We start from the raw sequence: 24,401 nt of genomic DNA, 5'->3' as shown, positions 1-24,401 counted from the left end.
ACAAGTATTCTTTGATTTACAAGTAACTTTGATCAAATCTTGATTCTTAAAAAAATTGATAATACAAGGGTAGGGATGACCTAACCGTTGATGCCATACATCCTCTGTTGCAGCACAAAAACGAGAGGAGAAAAAGGCTTTAGAAGCAGAACCAAGAAAACCATGATACCATCTTAGAAATAGAAAGAAGAATATTGTGTTTCTATTATTATTCCAACTACAGCTATTACAGACTTTATAGCAATTACGGTTACAATTGATTTACAGCTATTAATTACAATATCTATCTCAACAGGCCCCACACGTGACCCATTGAGAGTTTTACCTTTGAATTTTTTTTTTGAGCACATTGTTCTCTCCTGACAAGGAGGTGATCCAATCTCATAATGGGATAGTGATCGAGTTTAGTGACGTACGGAAGATGAAGAGAGCAGAGATTCAATGTTGATAATGGAGCTAAGGGCAAAAATGTCAAAACAAATAACAAGATCCATGAAAAGAACCGATTTGGCTAGTTTTGTAAAATCAAACACAAGGTAGATAATGTTGTAAAATGAAACTCAATAGTAGATAATCATGTAATTTTCCGACGATTTTTTTTGGTAGAAATTTTCCCAAGATTTAATTTTTTGGGTCTTTATTGAATCAATTTGGTACAACCTTGTAGAATTGTAATTCTTCAATCTCAACATTGCAAACAGATCATTGATCAATTCAGAAAAATTTTAGCATTTTAATTTGCAAGAGAACAACACAGACTTACTAATACTGTTACATTAATCCATAAATTCCATGCTAATACATGATAATCTATCATTAAGCAACAAAAACTCAAGGAAAAATAATATTCATTACTTAGAATTTCATAGCTTACTATTATTATAATTTTTTTTGCGGGGGTGGGAGTAAAATCATAGCTTATTATGCCATAAGCCTAGTAGTGAGCAAAGAGGTTCAAGCTTCAACAGAATAGCATCCCATAAGCTTCTTGACTTCCTTCCAAGAATTCCTGTTGGAGATATCCTCCCACCATGCCATAACATTCTTCCTTCCTCTCACCAGATGGCTCATTCCAAGTTTATCCATTACCAGTTGAATACCAGGAATATGGGTCAGATCGGCGAGTGTGAAGCTCTCTCCGGCGAGGTAGCTAGACTCCGATAAACGCTTCTCATAGACATCGAACACTTTCTCCAGCTTTTTCTCACAAGCATCAACCAAGTTCATGTCCCCATGCTGTCCCAACCTTGGAAGGATGATGAGTTGCAATGCTGAAGTGAAAACTAAATCATTGAAGTTGTGTGCTTCAACTTCAATCCATTGATCAACCAAAGCTTTTTCTTCATGTGTCTTTCCCAGCAAATTAGGGCCTCGATCAGCATAGGTTGATGCAATGTACCTCATGATTGCTCTCGACTCTGCAAGGTTATAAGATAATTAAGCATAAATAAAAAGTAACTATTGCTAAGCTAGAATTAAAATTAATATCAATAAAGATTTACCTGTGTATGATCGATCCAAATACTAACACTTAAAATGGTCCCCTCCCCACCTTAAGGTATGTGGCCCTCTAGGTCTGCAAGTTTGGTCCTAGTGGTCCAAACTCAAATCTAGAAAATGAAAGCTCAATCTGGTACATGAGGTATTGTTATTGTGGGGTCTATTTGGAATTAATAGTACGAAATCTTGCCTGCTTTTTTATGTTAAGGAATCGTACGAGGTGTATTCATGATTCAAAATTTAGTACCAGTATTCGTCAACTTTCAGTGTAAATCGATTTTTTCCCCCATAAGTTGGGAATAAAATTTTGGAAATTGTTAAGAGTTAAGACTACCAGAAGTTACGTTAACCATCAAGGAGATGCATGACAGTAAACTCTTGACCTGTTTCCATGCAGTTTAAAGCGTTAAAAGCATTGGTAAATCACTTTATGAAATTATCTTAACTTTCAACTTAATAGGTACTGTTGCATGCCTCAAGCATACCCAAATGAATGAATTAATAAAGACATAAAAAGGTAAGGTGTTGGTAAATGATGATCTTACCAAAGAGCCTGAAATCTCCAACTTCTATCACGGGAGCTTGCCCAAATGGCTACAAAAAAATTCCACAAAATCAAAATCAAGATCAGGAAAAGAACTAAATAAATAAAGAACTTAATTTTTTCCATTTATGAAAGAAAAAGCCTATATTGCATTAAAGAAGTGCAATTATAAACTTCATTGTTTTAAAGTAGATGGTGATTGGGTATACTCTAAATGTTATTATTTAGGTAAACACTCCTATGGATGTTAGAGCTAGTGGGTAATGGATGTGCTTCTAATGTAGTGATGACAATTTCTTATGCAGAGGCAGTAAGACCAAGAAAGTCTTGAGTTTGAATATCCGTCCCTCTGCTCCTCTCTTCCACCTCTCCTACCCACCCACTGGATCTAGATCCTCTGCATATGGGCAAGGTGTTGATCCATGCATCCCACCGCTGGATGACCTACTCGTGGAATCTACATCCTCTACAATTCCTGCCTCGTGCAATTCCCTTTAGTTCTTATTTAGGATTGTGACACATCGTAAATAATTATCCAACGGGCACAATTAAAATCCAACTAAGAAGTAAATCTAATGAATCCCTAAAATTAAGCGCCTCAAGAAAAAAGGAGAGACGAAATTGAAAAAAGTTTTACGGATTCATTAGATTCTCTCCTTAGTTGAGTTTTAATTGTGACCCTTGAATAATTAACTACCACATAATCCATAAAAATTATTGGGAATTATAGAGGATATGAATCGCTTGCCCATGATACCCGAGATGATTGCTTGGTACCACAGGGCATTTAGAGGCTGGATGTAGAAGATCTGCGTGCCCGCTCACCCACTCGCACTTAGACATTCACAAACAATATAACAAATGCATCTCTCTGTCTACCACCCTCCATCCCTTCCCCACACATGCACACACATCCACCACACCCACAGATAATTAAACATATAACAAAGCTGAGACATCTCTCTCTGCACCACAGTAGGCCAAAGATAAAAACCTGAAGCGCAAGGAACTCCGGTCGTTTTTGCTCCAAGTTGTCAAGATCTAAAGGAACGACCTCAAACTCGACACCCTTCTCAAGAAGGCAAACTAGTACCCTCTGAGGGCAAATTGCAGCGACAGGGCCATAGACCTTCACCACCATTTTTTACTACTCGAAAGGTCTTTCAAGAAGCTTCAAGAGATTACAACAAAAAGGATCGAAAACTGTTTCTACAGAGAAGAAAACCTCACAAGACGTTGGCTATCTTCAGATATTTCCTGCAAAGCCATGAATCCTGACCCTTTTTATAAGCTAAAAGTTGACAATACATAGCCACATAAACTGTGCAGAAAGGTGGTTGCATGTAATAAGTCATCGTTCCGTCTTTATGACCACACACGTGGTTGTGTACTCTGTGTTCAACCGTTGGATAAGAATCATGTATGATCCCATGCTGAAACGTAGTGAGTGAAAATTTTACGAAACCCTAAATTTTGTAGGTTGGAAGTAAGGAATTCAATATAGATTGGAAGATGGCACGTTATAGTGATAAACTCATCGCTACCAACTGTTTTCAAGGGACAAATATGAGCCACGTAGCCAATCATTTCCACTTTTAAGTGTTCTGTCTTGTACAGACAAAGATGGGCTCGCAGAAGCAAGACAATTGAATTCCAGCTATTTTTATTTTTATATTTGCGTCTTTACAGACTGCCGTGTCGTCGTGAAGCCTGAGTTGATTGGAAAACATCATTGATTTTGTCCATTAGATTCTTCCGCCATCAAATAAGACAACTAATGGAGTAAATGCAGAGCTTCTTCCAAAAGCAACCTTCTCCCCCCCTCCTCCTTCTCATCTTTTAGGCTTATGTACCCCCAGGTCCTCCTTATACTGGACTGAAAATGATCAAAAAAATGAAATTTCGAGATGGGCTAAAAAGTATCAAAAGTTTTTATTTTCCTAACTCAATTTTTTTGCTAGTTTTTATTCAAATGTGCTATTATAGATGCCACCAACAAGGGTTGAACCCACAATCTCTCCACTGAAAAGTCATTTTCTTACCATTCTACGAATCCTCCATTGGCAAATTTGGTATATTAACTATCAAGTAAATGTACCACTTTCTTAAAAACATGTAAAATTCTCCCAATTCCTCCTTCATTCTAGGCGTAACACGAGAAAAGGAAATATTGGAATTGAATTTGGAGCTATAAGATTCACCTAAAATCAAGGTGTTTATGTGCAATAGTTTTGGGCATGATATAGCTGTAGGTGAAGAGTTGGTTCATCACAAACTTGTTGTTCTAAGGCTGTAAAAGATGTGGTTGTGAACACCATTTTTTTCTTTTCTTGTTTGGGATAAGCTGAGATTATATTAAGAGAGACAAGCAAGCTCATGTCATATTCTTATCAACTGACCTTTCTCTAAGGGAGAATTGTTTGGTTCTCTAATTGGTTTCATTCTCCCATCAAATGATACAAGTTCTCTCAATCTAATTGGGATCTTCTCTTCAAAAGTGATAAAAGGATGGCCATTAACAGATTTTCCTTGACATTTTTTTTTAATTTTTTATTTTAGGGTAAATTTGGAAGGCTATATTGCTTGGAATCCAACGAATATGGTGGACATTGAAACAAACGCTTGTGAAAATTTTATTTCAATTGCAATCACCCAAGTAATTATTTTTATTCACTTTTTTTTGGGTCAAAAGTAAATTTATGTTAACCTCTCTAAGGTAACTCTCTTAAAGACTAAAACTGTTGAATTTACAATAAATTGGGGGGGGGGGGGGGCACTCCTATTAATAGACCTCCAAGAACCAAATAATTGCAATATTGATGTCTCTAACAATCATATTTGATAGAAATACATTTCTTATATTAATGAACATAGCGAGGTATACGCTTGAGCAATACAAAATAAGTTTGTGTCGGACTATGCATAACTTGACAAACGGAATTAACCGCATAAGATAAGTCCGGTCTTGTCATGGTGAGGTATTGAAGACCTCCTACTAGACTACGAAATAAAGTAACATCTGAAAAAGATGTTGTATGACTAGAAGAAGAACGAGCCACCATAGGTGTAGGCATTGGTTTTGCATCTTCTAACTGAGCTCGGTGTAACAAATCCCTTGCATATTTTTCTTGTGACAAGAAAAGCCCATGATGAGTATTAGATACTTGGATCCCAAGAAAGTAATGCATACTACCCAAGTCTTTAATTGCAAAAGGACTTCCAAGTCGAGTAATAAAATCCATAAGAAAGACCAAGTCATTCCCTGTTAACACTATGTCATCGGCATAGAGTAAGAGTAACAAAAGTTTCCCATTTGCACGATAGATGAACAATGATGTGTCAAAAGGACAACAAACAAAACCAAAATCCAGCAAGAAGGTTCTAAATCTATCAAACCAAGCCCGTGGTGCTTGACGAAGCTCGTATAAAGATTTGTGAAGTTGACAAATAGCTTTGGGCTTTGTTGTATCAACAAATCGTGGTGGTTGGGTCATATAGACTGGTGTTGACAAAAAACCATGTAAAAAAGCATTTTTTACATCAAGTTGACGAATCGTCCATTTCAGCATTGTCGCAATACTCAACACAAGACGAATCGAAGTAGGTTTTATAACTGGGCTGAATGTCTCAAAGAAATCGATCCCTTCTTGTTGCAAAAAACCTCTTGCCACCAGGCAGGCTTTTAGCCTTTCTAGTGTGCCATCAGCATTCAATTTTGATTTAAAAGCCCATTTACAGCTAACAATATTCATATAAGAAGTTCTTGGAACCAAAGTCCAAGTAGCATTTTGCGCTAATGCATCCATCTCCTCTTTCATTGCAGTCGACCCTCCGAGATGAGCCAAAGCTTCTTTCACACTTCGTGGCTCAGAAGGAATGGTGGAAACCGTTAAAGCATACTTTGGGTTTGGTTTTAGAACACCAACCTTTGCTCTTGTGACCATGGAATGAGAAGAACCAACGGGTACAACTACAGATCCATTAGACTCATTAAGCAGCATGGGTTGAGAACCGTTGGATTCATTTAGCAATATGGGCTGAGAACCATTTGATTCAATTAGCAACATGGGCTGAGAAGAAACAACAGAAAGCCCATCTGAAGTTAAAACAAAAGGCCCACCATGTTCACTAGAAACGAATGAAGTTGTAGGAGAAGACACTTCAACTAACCTGTATTAGAAAGCCTATCATGTTCACCATGTTCACTTAACCTAGTTTTTGAAAGCCTACCATGTTCACCATGTTCACTTAACCTAGTATTTGACACATCACCTGCAATTGGTGCCAAAGACATCTCAACTGAATCACTGCTATCAAACCAGGCTTTTGAAGGTTCCAAAACAGAAAGTTTTCGATTATCAAAATAATCAGAAGCACCTACAGCCTCTTTATATGAAACCCAACCATCAACATACTAACAATCCACTTGTTACTCACAAAACTAGAATCATCCTTATCTTCGAATGGAAAAAAAATTCTTCATCAAACACTACACTGCGTGAAATAAACACACTCCCAGAACCTCGATGATAACACCGGTAACCTTTGTGATGATCACTGTATCCCATAAAAACACATTGCAGTGACCGTGAAGCAAATTTGTTGGCAGCATAAGGCCTCAAACAAGGAAAACATGCAAATCCAAACACCCGAAAAATAGAGTAAACTGGTTCTTGATTAAACAACAACTTCAATGGTGTACTCATATCCAATACTTGAGATGACAAAGAATTAATCAAGTAAATAGCAGTTAGAAAAGCTTCTACCCAGAAGGGTGCAGGTATGGAAGCATTAAATATCATAGCAAGACCTAATTCCACCAAATGCCTATGCTTATGCTCAACAATACTATGTTGTGCAGGAGTGCCACGACATGAAACATGATGTATAATGCCAGAATCAGCCAAATGTTGCCTAAACAAACCCAAAGAAAATTCACCTCCGCCATCCGATTGAAACACTTTAATCTTAGAACTGAATTGTCGTTCAACCATAGCTTGAAACCGAAGAAAGCAATTGTAAAACTCAGATTTATGACGGAGAGGATATAACCAAGTCTAACGAGAGTAATCAGCGACAAACAATGCATAATATCTGAATTTTTGAACACTAGGAACAAGCAATTTGCCCCACAAATCACAATGAATCCTCTCAAGAGGTGCCAAAGCTCGGGTAAAAGAACTAATAAAAGGAAGTTGAGCAGCCTTGCTCATCTGACAAGTATTACAAGTATTCTTTGATTTACAAGTAACTTTGATCAAATCTTGATTCTTCAAAAAATTGATAATACGAGGGTAGGGATGACCTAACCGTTGATGCCATACATCCTCTGTTGCAGCACAAAAACGAGAGGAGAAAAAGGCTTTAGAAGCAGAACCAAGAAAACCATGATACCATCTTAGAAATAGAAAGAAGAATATTGTGTTTCTATTATTATTCCAACTACAGCTATTACAGACTTTATAGCAATTACGGTTACAATTGATTTACAGCTATTAATTACAATATCTATCTCAACAGGCCCCACACGTGACCCATTGAGAGTTTTACCTTTGAATTTTTTTTTTTGAGCACATTGTTCTCTCCTGACAAGGAGGTGATCCAATCTCATAATGGGATAGTGATCGAGTTTAGTGACGTACGGAAGATGAAGAGAGCAGAGATTCAATGTTGATAATGGAGCTAAGGGCAAAAATGTCAAAACAAATAACAAGATCCATGAAAAGAACCGATTTGGCTAGTTTTGTAAAATCAAACACAAGGTAGATAATGTTGTAAAATGAAACTCAATAGTGGATAATCATGTAATTTTCCCACGATTTTTTTTTTGGTAGAAATTTTCCCAAGATTTAATTTTTTGGGTCTTTATTGAATCAATTTGGTACAACCTTGTAGAATTGTAATTCTTCAATCTCAACATTGCAAACAGATCATTGATCAATTCAGAAAATTTTTAGCATTTTAATTTGCAAGAGAACAACACAGACTTACTAATACTGTTACATTAATCCATAAATTCCATGCTAATACATGATAATCTATCATTAAGCAACAAAAACTCAAGGAAAAATAATATTCATTACTTAGAATTTCATAGCTTACTATTATTATAATTTATTATGCCATAAGCCTAGTAGCGAGCAAAGAGGTTCAAGCTTCAACAGAATAGCATCCCATAAGCTTCTTGACTTCCTTCCAAGAATTCCTGTTGGAGATATCCTCCCACCATGCCATAACATTCTTCCTTCCTCTCACCAGATGGCTCATTCCAAGTTTATCCATTACCAGTTGAATACCAGGAATATGGGTCAGATCGGCGAGTGTGAAGCTCTCTCCGGCGAGGTAGCTAGACTCCGATAAACGCTTCTCATAGACATCGAACACTTTCTCCAGCTTTTTCTCACAAGCATCAACCAAGTTCATGTCCCCATGCTGTCCCAACCTTGGAAGGATGATGAGTTGCAATGCTGAAGTGAAAACTAAATCATTGAAGTTGTGTGCTTCAACTTCAATCCATTGATCAACCAAAGCTTTTTCTTCATGTGTCTTTCCCAGCAAATTAGGGCCGCGATCAGCATAGGTTGATGCAATGTACCTCATGATTGCTCTCGACTCTGCAAGGTTATAAGATAATTAAGCATAAATTAGAAGTAACTATTGCTAAGCTAGAACTAAAATTAATATCAATAAAGATTTACCTGTGTATGATCGATCCAAATACTAACACTTAAAATGGTCCCCTCCCCACCTTAAGGTATGTGGCCCTCTAGGTCTGCAAGTTTGGTCCTAGTGGTCCAAACTCAAATCTAGAAAATGAAAGCTCAATCTGGTACATGAGGTATTGTTATTGTGGGGTCTATTTGGAATTAATAGTACGAAATCTTGCCTGCTTTTTTATGTTAAGGAATCGTACGAGGTGTATTCATGATTCAAACTTTAGTACCAGTATTCGTCAACTTTCAGTGTAAATCGATTTTTTCCCCCATAAGTTGGGAATAAAATTTTGGAAATTGTTAAGAGTTAAGACTACCAGAAGTTACGTTAACCATCAAGGAGATGCATGACAGTAAACTCTTGACCTGTTTCCATGCAGTTTAAAGCGTTAAAAGCATTGGTAAATCACTTTATGAAATTATCTTAACTTTCAACTTAATAGGTACTGTTGCATGCCTCAAGCATACCCAAATGAATGAATTAATAAAGACATAAAAAGGTAAGGTGTTGGTAAATGATGATCTTACCAAAGAGCCTGAAATCTCCAACTTCTATCACGGGAGCTTGCCCAAATGGCTACAAAAAAATTCCACAAAATCAAAATCAAGATCAGGAAAAGAACTAAATAAATAAAGAACTTAATTTTTTCCATTTATGAAAGAAAAAGCCTATATTGCATTAAAGAAGTGCAATTATAAACTTCATTGTTTTAAAGTAGATGGTGATTGGGTATACTCTAAATGTTATTATTTAGGTAAACACTCCTATGGATGTTAGAGCTAGTGGGTAATGGATGTGCTTCTAATGTAGTGATGACAATTTCTTATGCAGAGGCAGTAAGACCAAGAAAGTCTTGAGTTTGAATATCCGTCCCTCTGCTCCTCTCTTCCACCTCTCCTACCCACCCACTGGATCTAGATCCTCTGGATATGGGCAAGGTGTGCATCCATGCATCCCACCGCTGGATGACCTACTCGTGGAATCTACATCCTCTACAATTCCTGCCTCGTGCAATTCCCTTTAGTTCTTATTTAGGATTGTGACAAATCGCAAATAATTATCCAACGGTCACAATTAAAATCCAACTAAGAAGTAAATCTAATGAATCCCTAAAATTGAGCGCCTCAAGAAAAAAGGAGAGACGAAATTGAAAAAAGTTTTACGGATTCATTAGATTCACTCCTTAGTTGAGTTGTAATTGTGACCATTGAATAACTAACTACCACATAATCCATAAAAATTATTGGAAATTGTAGAGGATATGAATTGCTTGCCCATGGTACCCGGGATGATTGCTTGGTACCACAGGGCATTTAGAGGCTGGATGTAGAAGATCTGCGTGCCCGCTCACCCACCCGCACATACACATTCACAAACAATATAACAAATGCATCTCTCTAACACCCCCTCCCACCCCACACACACATCCACCACACCCACAGATAATTAAACATATAACAAAGCTGAGGCGCCTCTCTCTGCACCACAGTAGGCCAAAGATAAAAACCTGGAGCGCAAGGAACTCCGGTCGTTTTTGCTCCAAGTTGTCAAGATCTAAAGGAATGAGCTCAAACTCGACACCCTTCTCCAGAAGGCAAACTATTACCCTCTGAGGGCAAATTGCAGCGACAGGGCCATAGACCTTCACTACCATTTTTTACTACTCAAAAGGTCTTTCAAGAAGCTTCAAGAGATTACAACAGAAGGATCGAAAACTGTTTCTACAGAGAAGAAAACCTCACAAGACGTTGGCTATCTTCAGATATTTCCTGCAAAGCCATGAATCCTGACCCTTTTTATAAGCTAAAAGTTGACAATACATAGCCACATAAACTGTGCAGAAAGGTGGTTGCATGTAATAAGTCATCGTTCCGTCTTTATGACCTCACACGTGGTTGTGTACTCTGTGTTCAACCGTTGGATAAGAATCATGTATGATCCCATGCTGAAACGTAGTGAGTGAAAATTTTACGAAACCCTAAATTTTGTAGGTTGGAAGTAAGGAATTCAATATAGATTGGAAGATGGCACGTTATAGTGATAAACTCATCGCTACCAACTGTTTTCAAGGGACAAATATGAGCCACGTAGCCAATCATTTCCACTTTTAAGTGTTCTGTCTTGTACAGACAAAGATGGGCTCGCAGAAGCAAGACAATTGAATTCCAGCTATTTTTATTTTTATATTTGCGTCTTTACAGACTGCCGTGTCGTCGTGAAGCCTGAGTTGATTGGAAAACATCATTGATTTTGTCCATTAGATTCTTCCGCCATCAAATAAGACAACTAATGGAGTAAATGCAGAGCTTCTTCCAAAAGCAACCTTCTCCCCCCTCCTTCTTCTCATCTTTTAGGCTTATGTACCCCCAGGTCCTCCTTATACTGGACTGAAAATGATCAAAAAAATGAAATTTCGAGATGGGCTAAAAAGTATCAAAAGTTTTTATTTTCCTAACTCAATTTTTTTTGCTAGTTTTTATTCAAATGTGCTATTACAGATGCCACCAACAATGGTTGAACCCACAATCTCTCCACTGAAAAGTCATGTTCTTACCATTCTACTAATCCTCCATTGGCAAATTTGGTATATTCACTATCAAGTAAATGTACCACTTTCTTAAAAACATGTAAGATTCTCCCAATTCCTCCTTCATTCTCGGCGTAACACGAGAAAAGGAAATATTGGAATTGAATTTGGAGCTATAAGATTCACCTAAAATCAAGGTGTTTATGTGCAATAGTTTTGGGCATGATATAGCTGTAGGTGAAGAGTTGGTTCATCACAAACTTGTTGTTCTAAGGCTGTAAAAGATGTGGTTGTGAACACCATTTTTTTCTTTTCTTGTTTGGGATAAGCTGAGATTATATTAAGAGAGACAAGCAAGCTCATGTCATATTCTTATAAACTGACCTTTCTCTAAGGGAGTATGGTATGTTACGTTCTCTAATTGGTTTCATTCTCCCATCAAATGATACAAGTTCTCTCAATCTAATTGGGATCTTCTCTTCAAAAGTGATAAAAGGATGGCCATTAACAGATTTTCCTCGACATTTTTTTTTTAATTTTTTATTTTAGGGTAAATTTGGAAGGCTATATTGCTTGGAATCCAACGAATATGGTGGACATTGAAACAAACGCTTGTGAAAATTTTATTTCAATTGCAATCACCCAAGTAATTATTTTTATTCACTTTTTTTTTGGGGTCAGAAGTAAATTTATGTTAACCTCTCTAAGGTAACTCTCTTAAAGACTAAAACTGTTGAATTTACAATAAATTGGGGGGGGGGGGGCACTTGTTTCTTATATTAATGAACATAGCGAGGTATAAGCTTGAGCAATACAAAATCAGTTTGTGTCGGACTATGCATAACTTGACAAATGGAATTAACCGCATAAGATAAGTCCGGTCTTGTCATGGTGAGGTATTGAAGACCTCCTACTAGACTACGAAATAAAGTAACATCTGAAAAAGATGTTGTATGACTAGAAGAAGAACGAGCCACCATAGGTGTAGGCATTGGTTTTGCATCTTCTAATTGAGCTTGGTGTAACAAATCCCTTGCATATTTTTCTTGTGACAAGAAAAGCCCATGATGAGTATTAGATACTTGGATCCCAAGAAAGTAATGCAAACTACCCAAGTCTTTAATTGCAAAAGGACTTCCAAGTTGAGTAATAAAATCCATAAGAAAGATCGTGTCATTCCCTGTTAACACTATGTCATCGTCATAGAGTAAGAGTAACAAAAGTTTCCCATTTGCACGATAGATGAACAATGATGTGTCAAAACACTACAACAAAAAGGGCATATTACTGCGGAATTTTCCGCAGTAAAATGTACCGAAATCCGTAGTAATAGCCTATAGCTACAGATTACATGCGGTTTATTATCTGTCGCAATAGGCTCCGTCGCAAACGCAGTAGCTACATATAAAATACTGCATGTACAAGGTTGTCTATAGCTATGGTTTTTTAGTTACAGGTAATTCTGTAGCTATATCTATAGCTACAGATTGTTAGTTACATATATTTCCACACCCAACTTCTAGCTATACATATTGAAGTGATGGATATTTTCGTAGTTATATATCATTTAGCTACGGAAAAAATAACTGCGGATGTTTCCGCGGTTACCCTATAGCTACGAAAAATATAACCGTGGACGTTTCCGCAACTAACTTCTACCTACACATATTGTAGCGACAGATAACTCCACGATTATATATCCTCTAGCTGCGGAAAGTATAACTACATATGTTACCGCCGCTACTCTATAGCTACGAAAACTATAACTGTGGATATTCTACGGCTAACTTCTAACTACACATATTATAGCGCCAGATGTTTCCGTGGCTATTTAGCTGCGGATGTTTTTGCATCTCACTTCTTGGTATACACATTGTAGCGACTGACATTTCCGTGGCTAATCTATAGTATATTAACTACGAATGTTTCTGCTACAATGCTTTAGGTGTGGAAATTTATTTGTATGAATTTCATCCACAATGAAGATGTGGCTACAGATTTTATTCTATAAATGTATTCACAGGTCATCTAGGTACCAATATTAGTGTGGATGGTTTTATAAAGTTGATAAGTACAAACTCTTTATAGATGCTATAACATATATAGACACGAATTAGTAGATATACATTTCTTCGCAACAATTATATATTTACTGAATTCATTGTCATCTGAAATCCATACACAACTTAAAAATAAAAAGAAAGTTACTTGTCATCCAACTGACTCAAACTAGAATAACTGCAAATTAAAACTTAATTCTAGATAAAGGGTCTATGCTAAAGTTCAAAATGTACTTAAAAAAAAAAACACTAGAATCAACTAGTCGATCCAAGCCTCTGTGCTTTATGCTATGTGCAACTCTGCAGTGGTTGAATCAACTTCTTAATAAATTATCCTGCAATCAATATAAAAATAAATAAATAAATAATAATTAATAATATTGTAACAAAAATTCATGAGAAACCCATAGCTTAGAGTATCAATTACCTTCATGAGAACAAGATGCATCATTGCTCCTAGAAGAGTGATTTTCTTCATGACTATTGAAATGATTAAGCCCCTATCATAGGGATACAATATTTGCAAAATTAATAACAAGAATCATAAAATTTTAGGAATAAAATAAGCTTTAGAGATAGATATAGTTTTAGAAACATTACCTGTTCCTCAGTTGAAAAATCTTCCATCTGACAATCTGGATTTGATTGCTTAACAATCGAAAAAATCCTAGTGACTTGAGCTTCTAACATATTAACTTAATTTTTCAGAAAAGTAACTTGTTTAGGATCATCTTCTCTTATGTTTTCCTTAGAGGTAAGCTTAGCTCCCAATCCTAGCCCTTGAATGCGTCTACGTTTATCTTTCTTTAACACTTGAGAAAAGATGTCGGTGCCCCAATTATTACTCTCGCCATTACCTTGAGAGGCATCAATTTCTGCTTTCTTTTCCTTGATTTTTTCCTGCAATTAACATATAAAATATACATATCATACACATTTATTATGCTTGATTTTATTTGGAAAAAAAAATTAGCTAACTCGTATTTTGATTTAAACATAAATAAAAAATGAAGGAAAACATACAATTGTTTTTTGTGCAATCTCATCAACTGGATGTCCATCTGCATGTTCATGAGTGATTATGTACAAACCATCACGGTCTAGTTGTACTCCAGTTTCTTTCAGCTGTTTTAACATTGTAAAGATCACAGTTAAATATTTGATACTATAATATTTATAAATATATAAAATATAAGAGTTCTATAGTTAGCTTTTCAAATATTACATTTTCATGGCGAATTCGTAAACCCTTCTGACCTACAGTATGTGGTGGACCTTGATTTTTGCGATTATTCTTGTTTCTTGTACTGCGACTCTACAAGCAAAAATGATAAATAAGTAATGAATTATTATAAAAGAATCTTGAAACCTAATAAGCACCATTCCTATAGCACACTCCACCCTTACTGCCTTGTTGTCTATCTGCAATTATCTAATTCAAATTTAATGATTTAAAATATAAAATTCATAAATATATTAATGACATTTTACATAAGTCCCCCTCCATTTGGAAACAGGGCAAACCTCTTCCAAGAACATCTACTGTGATATCTTACATATGAATTGCAAGCATCTTGTGCCTAGCTAGCAAATGACAAAAACTAGAATATATAATTAGTGTGACAGCAATTCACTTGTACGGATGATTAGTGGTCCTAATTTTCAATAGGGTTGAATGAAACTCTAGTTATCTAGTACATACACCACTTACTAATCATATTAGATCTAAACTGAAAATTCGTTTCAAGTGCTTCTAATTTCCGAATCTTGTAATTCAAGATTTTGTAATGTATATATGAACTATGGATGAGGTTTGAATTGTAAAACACTTCATCTCCAACCTTCAAACTTAAATCAACAACAAAAATTGAGTTTCAAAAAAAACTGCATTAAAAAGTACAATAGACAATCAAATGTTGTACAAAACTCATGGTCACCTAGGATCCTTGAGAAAAAACAGACAAGTCAACGCCCACCTCCAGGTCAAGAGCACACCAGCATCTCTGCCTTATCCAACTGAATTGGCTGAGTTCTTTTATCTAATGCTTTCTTTTTTTTCTTGGGGGAAGGGGGTGGTTGTTAAGAATCCAACACAAATTTTAATTTGCCAATATTTCAAACAGAGAATGCATTTCCAGAGGATAAAAAGACTAATATTTAATATGACTTAAAAATAGAACATTTACTAATATGGTAGTTGAACTCACATTCCTCCTAATTCTAGTACTGGACTTGCCTAAATTGTGATGCAGGCCTGGTACACCACCCCTCTCTCCTTTGGCTCCTTGTTTCTGGTAAAATTCTGCAGAAGCTACAATTGCTGCCCTTTAAGAACAGTTTGCATATCTAATTTTCAAGTATTGCTACCGGGTTGTTGTTCTCACAAGTTAATGCATAACATTTTACAAGATGTATAAAATTAGTAAACACCCATTACCAAAAAAGTAAATCCATTTTCGTTGATCAAAATTACAAACTCTCATTCAAAGAAAAAGAGAAAAGAAACAAAGAGTTCAAAAATACATCCGATACAAACACTATCAAGCTTACAATGAGACCCACACTAAAATAAAAGCAACTAATAAAGTTCTAATGGCTTATGAAACAACTGAAGCATGGCACCTTCCCCTGTCTCTCAACCCCAGTTATTATTGACTCAAATTATAAGTCCTCAAAGCAATTAGGGGGTTTAAAGACGATGCAAGAAATCACAATCCCTAAATACAAAATCAGATTTGTGGGTCTTGAAGGAACCATGTGAAATAACACAAAGATAAGGTTTTAGAATTGTGGGTGTGTTCAAAACATAATCCAATCCCTAAATACAAAATCAGATTTGAAATCAGGGATTAAATACCACAGAGAACTACAAACCAGCAAGATATACGACCAATCAGGGTCCATAAACTGAGTCATCTAGCAGTAGAAGCCATTGGTACTCACCTTGCAAAATTTGGAATTGGTAGGAGATCAATCGTATCTACAGAAAATGGAGGAACCATCGATGAGATTCTGACTCGTGCGATCGAACATGAAATAACAAACAACACATCAGAGTTGTGTTGATTCATCAGTTCAGAAAGAGAAAAAAATGAACAGAGAACAATTCTGGATTAACCAACAACAATTATAAAAAATAAAAAAAATAATAAAAATAAAAATCATGTCGATTGAAGAGGAAATAACATATTCGATTGAAAGCAAAAAACACTTCGGTTGAAGAGGAAAAAACACTTTCGATTGAAAGCAAAAAACAATTTGAATGAAAGCAAAAGACAATTCGATTGAAGAGGAAAAAACCCCCCATTCGATTGAAGAGTCAAAAACCCTTTGATTGAAGATGTAAAAACCCCTTTCGAAGAATGCAATTGAAAACCTTCCAATATTGAAGGACCAGATGCTGTTTAATGGCGTTTATTGCTGTCTAATGGACCAGATTCAGTAAAGGCCCTGATAGATTTTCGGTTGGAAACATACCGATGGATTGAGAAGATGAGGCCCCAGCAGCGATTGAGAAGATGATGCAGCAACAGCAACAAGCTTTCTTCTTGTTCTTCCACTTCTACCGTTTCGAAGCCATGAAAGGGATCCCATCGCCAAGCCCGAACTTCCTTAAGAAAAGTGCGTGAGATGGACTTTAGCTAGGATTTCTGGGTTTAGGTTTGAGAGAGAGGATGAGTGTATATCGGAGGAGTGGGAGTGAGAGGGACTTTAGCGGGAACATCAAACCTATAGCGCGCGGGAATTCTTTTATTTAGAAATATTTTAGGATACGGATACGGAAAAGGATTATCAACTTAATAGCTACTGTTGCATGCCTCAAGCATACCCAAATGAATGAATAAATAAAGACATAAAAAGGTAAGGTGTTGGTAAATGATGATATTACCAAAGAGCCTGAAATCTCCAACTTCTATCACGGGAGCTTGCCCAAATGGCTACAATAAAATTCCACAAAATCAAAATCAAGATCAGGAAAAGAACTAAATAAATAAAGAACTTAATTTTTTCCATTTATGAAAGAAAAAGCCTATATTGCATTAAAGAAGTGCAATTATAAACTTCATTGTTTTAAAGTAGATGGTGATTGGGTATACTCTAAATGTTATTATTTAGGTAAACACTCCTGTGGATGTTAGAGCTAGTGGGTAATGGATGTGCTTCTAATATAGTGATGATAATCTCTTATGTAGAGATAGTAAGACCATGAAAGTCTTGGGTTTGAATTTTTGTCTCTTTGCTCCTCCCTCTCACCTGTTCCACCCACCCATCAGATCCAGATCCTCTGCGTCTGGACAAGGTGTGCATCCATACATCCTATGGTTGGATTCCCTACTTATGGAATCTACATCCTCTATAATTCCTGCCTCGTGCAATTCCCTTTAGTTCTTATTTAGGATTGTGACACATCGCAAATAATTATCCAACGGTCACAATTAAAATCCAACTAAAAAGTAAATCTAATGAATCCCTAAAATTAACTGCCTCAAGAAAAAAGGAGAGACGAAATTGAAAAAAGTTTTACGGATTCATTAGATTCACTCCTTAGTTGAGTTTTAATTGTGAACATTGAATAACTAACTACCACATAATCCATAAAAATTATTGGGAATTGTAGAGGATATGAATCGCTTGCCCATGGTACCCGAGATGATTGCTTGGTACCACAGGGCATTTAGAGGCTGGATGTAGAGGATCTGCGTGCCCGCTCACCCACCCGCACTTACACATTCACAAACAACATAACAAATGCATCTCTCTGTCTACCACCCTCCATCCCTTCCCCACACAGACACACACACATCCACCACACCCACAGATAATTAAACATATAACAAAGCTGAGGCGCCTCTCTGCACCACAGTAGGCCAAAGATAAAAACCTGAAGCGCAAGGAACTCCGGGTCGTTTTGCTCCAAGTTGTCAAGATCTAAAGGAATGACCTCAAACTCGACACCCTTCTCCAGAAGGCAAACTAGTACCCTCTGAGGGCAAATTGCAGCGACAGGGCCATAGACCTTCACTACCATTTTTTACTACTCGAAAGGTCTTTCAAGAAGCTTCAAGAGATTACAACAGAAGGATCGAAAACTGTTTCTACAGAGAAGAAAACCTCACAAGACGTTGGCTATCTTCAGATATTTCTTGCAAAGCCATGAATCCTGACCCTTTTATAAGCGAAAAGTTGACAATACATAGCCACACATGAACTGTGTAGAACGGTGGTTGCATGTAATATGTCATCGTTCCGTCTTTATGACCACACACGTGGTTGTGAACTCTGTGTTCAACCGTTGGATAAGAATCTTGTCTGATCCCATGCTGAAATCGTAGTGAATAAAAATTTTACGAAACCCTAAATTTTGTAGGGTGGAAGTAAGGAATTCAATCGAGACTGGGAGATGGCACGTTATACTGATAAACTCGTCGCTACCAACCGTTTTCAAGGGACAAAGATGAGCCACGTAACCAATAATTTCCACTTTTTAAGTGTTCTGTACAAGGATGGGCTCGCAGAAGCAAAAGACAAATTGAATTCCCGCTACTTTTATTTTGAGATTTGGTCTCTAAAGACGGGCAGTGTCGTCAGGCTTTGCGTCTCTACAGACGGGCAGTGTCGTCGTGAAGCCTGAGTTGATTAGAAAACAACATCATGTGTGGACTTTGGAGCTAGGTACAGAACATGAATTTTGTCCATTAGATACTTCCGCCATCAAATAAGACAACTAATAGAGAAAATGCAGAGCTTCTTCCAAAAGCAACCTAGCTTCTTTCTCTCCCGTTTAAAATGCCTCGAAATTTGAGATGCGCGTAGAGGTGTTCCTAACCCCCAGTGCGGGTTAGAATCCTCTGCGGCCATCAAAGGAGCGGCCAATGGCCATCCAGCGGCCACTCCAAATGGATGCCACTTGTCAGAATAAATATCAAAGCCTTTGAAGAATTTCTTATGTTTTTCCGTTAAACCGGCTACAAAGAATTCAGTTCGGATGAATGAACTGGTAAGTTAAACCAAGTGTTCTCCACAGGATACCATCATTGGTCTAGTCTATCTTTTCACATTTCAGTTTTGCTTCATACCCTCCCATTTGGGTACACTGAGTACCAGGACTTACAAAAACCATTAACATTTTATTTATTTCTTTATTCTTATTATTTCTTCCCTTTTCTTTCTTTCGTTTTATATTCAATTTCAGCATTGCATTACTATATCCTGTCCATTTCAATGTTTCTCTTGCATCAATCATCACTTAGCCTTATCTGAATAAGACTAGACACAATTCATACAATCCAATCATTTAAATAAAAGAACATGATAATTCTAAATTTAACAAACATAAACATCATTTCAAATTGGTAATTTAACAGTTCATGCATAGTACCAACATTTCAATTCAAACACTTAAATCAAATTCTTAAGCTGTCATTCAATCCCATGCATTTTTGTTCTATTCACAAAACAATATATCATGCACCTTTCATAGATTGCATCAATGAATAAATAAGATAGATTTTATATTAACATGTGAATGCTACCTGTCTACTAAGTAGAATCACCCACTTATAACATACATAGGTTGGTCAATATCACTTATATGTTCATGTTTCATGTACATCTCTTGATGTTGATTTAGTGAAAGCCTACCCTTTCTCCTGTATTTAGGATGATTATCGGCTATTTTCGAGTACGCGAAAACCACACAGCTTTCCCTCTCTTTCTCTCTCTTTACTTTTTCTTTCCTCTCCTCTGTCTTTTTCCCTCTGCGTTCTCTCTCTCTTCTCTCATCTCTTTCTCTTCTCTCTCCTCTCCACTTCTCCTCTCTCTGCTCTCGCTTGCTCTCTCTCCTCTTGTCCCTTTCAGCTCTCTCTCTCTTCCTGTCTCTTATAACTCCCTCTTTCTCCACTTGATTTCTCTCTTCTCTCTTTCTATACTATCTCTTTTTCTTCTCTTTCTCTCACTTCCACATAGTTCTATCTTTTCACTTCTCTATATAAAATAATAATATGAAATGAAGACACCATCTAGTTGTCACTTCCTCTCCTTTTTATAAATCTCATATGTACGTGCATTAGAAGACACTTCATTGTCTTCCACGTGAGGAGGCGGGAGAGAGGGGGAGGTGTCATCTCCACCTTCCCTCTCTCCTTAACTTTTCATATTTTATAAAATAAATATAGTATAATATAACATAACATATACGTATATATATTTAACTAAATAATTAGTGGGCTTTCTTTATGGGCTTGTAGGCCCACCCTATTTTTTTACGCAAAGCCCACATAAGGATGTAAATATTAATATCTTCGGGTTCATAAAATTATGCTGATCATTTCCTTGTTTTATGTTTTAGTTTAATTCTTTCGTTGTGGGACCCGCAAGCGATGTCAAATCTCGACCAAAATATTAATTGGGAACCAATTCCATTTAAGCTATCATTTAATTACACTCAAACCATTTAGATGAACCATCAAATCAACCCTCTTGACACATGATCCAACTACCATGATCTTTTAATAATTTTAAAATTGAAACATTCTAACACAATAATAAAATAATAATATAAAAAGAAACAGGACATCACATTTTCAGTTCTCCCTCCATCATGTTTCATGTGAAGAGATGTTACTTTGATTATTTGGTTACACCATTGGAGATTTTCCCCCCTTAAACTTATTACGAGTTCGAGGGCATGGAAATGGTGGTGGTGGTGGTGATAATGAGAGAGTCCAAATCACCTCCCCATCAAAGGAGAATGTGCTCCCTTGGAGCTTTTGCACCACATAATAGGGGGTGGGCCCCACGTGGCCCACTTCTCAGTTTTACATTTGAATTCTTTTGAGCACATTGTTCTCTCCTGACGAGGAGGTGATCCAATCTCATAATGGGATAGTGACCGAGTTTAGTGATGTATGGAAGATGAAGAGAGTAGAGATGCAGTGCTGATAATGGAACTAAGGGCAAAAATGTCAAAACAAATAGTAAGATCCATGAAACGAACTGATTTGGCTAGTTTTGTAAACACAAAACCTAAAGTATCTAGTTTTATAAAATCAAACACAAGGTAGACAATGTTGTAAAATGAAACTCAATAGTAGATAATCATGTAATTTTCCCACGATTATTTATTTATTTTTTTTTGTAGAAATTTCCCCATGATTTAATTTTTTGGGTCTTTATTGAATCAATTTGGTACAACCTTGTAGAATTGTAATTCTTCAATCTCAACATTGCAAACAGACCATTGATCAAATTCAGAGAAATTTTAGCATTTTATTTTGCAAGAGAACAACATAGACATTCCTGATACTATTACATTAATCCATAAATTCCATACTAATACATGATAATCTATCATTAAGCAACATAAACTCAAGGAAAAATAAGATTCATTACTTAGCATTTTCATAGCTTACTATTATTATTATTATTTTTCTTCCTTTCTTTTTTTCGGGGGGGGGTGGGGGGTAAAATCATAGCTTATTATGTCATAAGCCTAGTAGTGAGCAAAGATGTTCAAGCTTCAACTGAATGGCATCCTATAAGCTTCTTGACTTCCTTCCAAGAATTCCTGTTGGAGATATCCTCCCACCATGCCACAACATTCTTCCTTCCTCTCACCAGATGGCTCATTCCAAGTTTATCCATTACCAGTTGAATACCAGGAATATGGGTCAGATCGGCGAGTGTGAAGCTCTCTCCGGCGAGGTAGTTGGACTCCGATAAACGCTTCTCATAGACATCGAACACTTTCTCCAGCTTTTTCTCACAAGTATCAACCAAGTTCATGTCCCCATGCTGTCCCAACCTTGGAAGGATGATGAGTTGCAATGCTGAAGTGAAAACTAAATCATTGAAGTTGTGTGCTTCAACTTCAATCCATTGATCAACCAAAGCTTTTTCTTCATGTGTCTTTCCCAGCAAATTAGGGCCACGATCAGCATAGGTTGATGCAATGTACCTCATGATTGCTCTCGACTCTGCAAGGTTATAAGATAATTAAGCATAAATAAAAAGAACTATTGCTAAGCTAGAACTAAAATTAATATCAATAAAGATTTACCTGTATATGATCGATCCAAATACTAACACTTAAAATGGTTCCCTCCCCCACCTTTAAGGTATGTGGCCCTCTAGGGTTGCAAGTTCAATTCTAGTGATCAAACTCAAACTTAGAAAATGAAAGCTCAATCTGGTACATAAGGTGTTGTTATTGTGGGGTCTATTTGAAGTTAATAGTACGGAATCTTGCCAGCTAATTTAGGTAAAGGAATCGTACAAGGTGTATTCATGTTTCAAAATTTGGTACCCTTGTACGTCAACTTTCGGTCTAAATCGATTTGTTTTCCCCATAAGTTGGAAATAAAATTTTTTTATTTTTGGAAATTTTTAAGAATTAAGACTACCAGAAGGTACGTTAACCATCAAGGAGATGCATGACAGTACACTGTACACGACACCCTTGACCTGTTTCCATGCAGTTTAAAGCGTTAAAATCATTGGTCAATCACTTTATGAAATTATCTAAACTTTTAAGTTGCATGCCTCAAGCATACCCAAATGAATGAATAAATAAAGACATAAAAAGGTAAGGGGTTGGTAAATGATGATCTTACCAAAGAGCTTGAAATCTCCAACTTCTATCACGGGAACTTGCCCAAATGGCTGCAAAAAATTTCCACAAAATCAAAATCAGGAAAATAACTAAATAAATAAAGAACTTAATTATGAATTTTATTTTTTCCTTAAAAGAAAAAGCCTATATTGCATTAAAGAAGTGCAATTATAAACTTCATTGTTTTAAAGTAGATGGTGATTGGGTATACCGTGTTATTATTTAGGTAAACACTCTTGTGGATGTTAGAGCTAGTGGGTAATGGATGTGCGTATAATATAGTGATGATAATCTCTTATGTAAAGATAGTAAGACCAAAAAAGTCTTGAGTTTGATCTTCCACCCCTTTTACCCACCCACTGGATCCAGATCCTTTGCATCTGAGCAAGGCGTACATCCATACATCCCACCGTTGGATGACTTACTTATGGAATCTACATCCTCTATAATTCCTGCCTCGTGCAATTCCCTTTAGTTCTTATTTAGGATTGTGATACATCGCAAATAATTATCCAACAGTCACGATTAAAATCCAACTAAAAAGTAAATCAAATGAATCCTTAAAATTAACCGCCTCAAGAAAAAAGGAGAGACGAAATTGAAAAAAGTTTTACGGATTCATTAGATTCACTCCTTAGTTGAGTTTTAATTGTGAACGTTGAGTAACTAACTACCACATAATCCATAAAAATTATTGGGAATTGTAGAGGATACGAATCGCTTGCCCATGGTACCCGAGATGATTGCTTGGTACCACAGGGCATTTAGAGGCTGGATGTAGAGGATCTGCGTGCCCGCTCACCCACCCGCACTTACACATTCACAAACAACATAACAAATGCATCTCTCTCTCTACCACCCTCCATCCCTTCCCCACACAGACACACACACATCCACCACACCCACAGATAATTAAACATATAACAAAGCTGAGGCGCCTCTCTCTGCACCACAGTAGGCCAAAGATAAAAACCTGGAGCGCAAGGAACTCCGGTCGTTTTTGCTCCAAGTTGTCAAGATCTAAAGGAATGAGCTCAAACTCGACACCCTTCTCCAGAAGGCAAACTAGTACCCTCTGAGGGCAAATTGCAGCGACAGGGCCATAGACCTTCACTACCATTTTTTACTACTCGAAAGGTCTTTCAAGAAGCTTCAAGAGATTACAACAGAAGGATCGAAAACTGTTTCTACAGAGAAGAAAACCTCACAAGACGTTGGCTATCTTCAGATATTTCTTGCAAAGCCATGAATCCTGACCCTTTTATAAGCGAAAAGTTGACAATACATAGCCACACATGAACTGTGTAGAACGGTGGTTGCATGTAATATGTCATCGTTCCGTCTTTATGACCACACACGTGGTTGTGAACTCTGTGCTCAACCGTTGGATAAGAATCTTGTCTGATCCCATGCTGAAATCGTAGTGAATAAAAATTTTACGAAACC

General features: G+C 36.7%; 3 protein-coding genes across 7 annotated transcripts; all 3 read right to left on the bottom strand.

Annotated features, from left to right (window-relative positions):
- Nucleotides 1-601: 601 nt before the first annotated feature.
- On the bottom strand, nt 602-3,328 carry LOC149012917 (glutathione S-transferase F12-like). Of its 2 annotated transcripts, none has more exons than XM_089160209.1 (3): nt 3,275-3,328; nt 2,046-2,094; nt 602-1,418 (listed from the first exon to the last, which is right to left on the bottom strand). In XM_089160209.1, exons 1-3 carry the CDS (start codon nt 3,311-3,313, stop codon nt 955-957), a joined length of 552 nt encoding a protein of 183 aa, XP_089016335.1. In that variant the 5' UTR covers nt 3,314-3,328; the 3' UTR covers nt 602-954. The 2 variants fall into 2 exon arrangements, with proteins under 2 accessions (XP_089016335.1, XP_089016334.1); XM_089160208.1 differs by having other exon boundaries at nt 3,039-3,313.
- A 4,836-nt stretch (nt 3,329-8,164) lies between these two features.
- LOC149012916 (glutathione S-transferase F12-like) lies at nt 8,165-18,472 on the bottom strand. Of its 2 annotated transcripts, none has more exons than XM_089159275.1 (3): nt 18,228-18,472; nt 9,286-9,334; nt 8,165-8,658 (listed from the first exon to the last, which is right to left on the bottom strand). In XM_089159275.1, the coding sequence occupies exons 1-3, from the start codon at nt 18,372-18,374 to the stop codon at nt 8,195-8,197; spliced, it is 660 nt and encodes a 219-aa protein (XP_089015401.1). In that variant the 5' UTR covers nt 18,375-18,472; the 3' UTR covers nt 8,165-8,194. The 2 variants fall into 2 exon arrangements, with proteins under 2 accessions (XP_089015401.1, XP_089015400.1); XM_089159274.1 differs by lacking the exon at nt 18,228-18,472 and adding an exon at nt 10,266-10,545.
- Nucleotides 13,460-24,169, bottom strand: LOC149012915 (glutathione S-transferase F12-like). 3 transcript variants are annotated; one of them, XR_016174033.1, is made up of 8 exons: nt 23,929-24,002; nt 16,823-17,283; nt 16,289-16,357; nt 14,571-14,660; nt 14,369-14,470; nt 13,946-14,245; nt 13,773-13,845; nt 13,460-13,680 (listed from the first exon to the last, which is right to left on the bottom strand). XR_016174033.1 is itself a non-coding variant. In XM_089159276.1 (3 exons), the coding sequence occupies exons 1-3, from the start codon at nt 24,073-24,075 to the stop codon at nt 21,857-21,859; spliced, it is 660 nt and encodes a 219-aa protein (XP_089015402.1). In that variant the 5' UTR covers nt 24,076-24,169; the 3' UTR covers nt 21,648-21,856. The 3 variants fall into 3 exon arrangements, 1 of the variants encoding a protein (XP_089015402.1); XR_016174034.1 differs by lacking the exon at nt 23,929-24,002 and having other exon boundaries at nt 16,823-16,956; nt 17,235-17,881; XM_089159276.1 differs by lacking the exons at nt 13,460-13,680; nt 13,773-13,845; nt 13,946-14,245; ... (2 more) ...; nt 16,289-16,357; nt 16,823-17,283 and adding exons at nt 21,648-22,320; nt 22,957-23,005 and having other exon boundaries at nt 23,929-24,169.
- Nucleotides 24,170-24,401: the final 232 nt, after the last annotated feature.

This window comes from Hakea prostrata, chromosome 6, assembly GCF_041222555.1.
Source record: "Hakea prostrata isolate BN-2017 chromosome 6, UWA_Hpros_2, whole genome shotgun sequence".
NCBI classification, from domain to species: domain Eukaryota; kingdom Viridiplantae; phylum Streptophyta; class Magnoliopsida; order Proteales; family Proteaceae; genus Hakea; species Hakea prostrata.
Note: the sequence above shows the minus strand (reverse complement) of the source record. Positions and strands in the feature narration are given on the sequence as shown.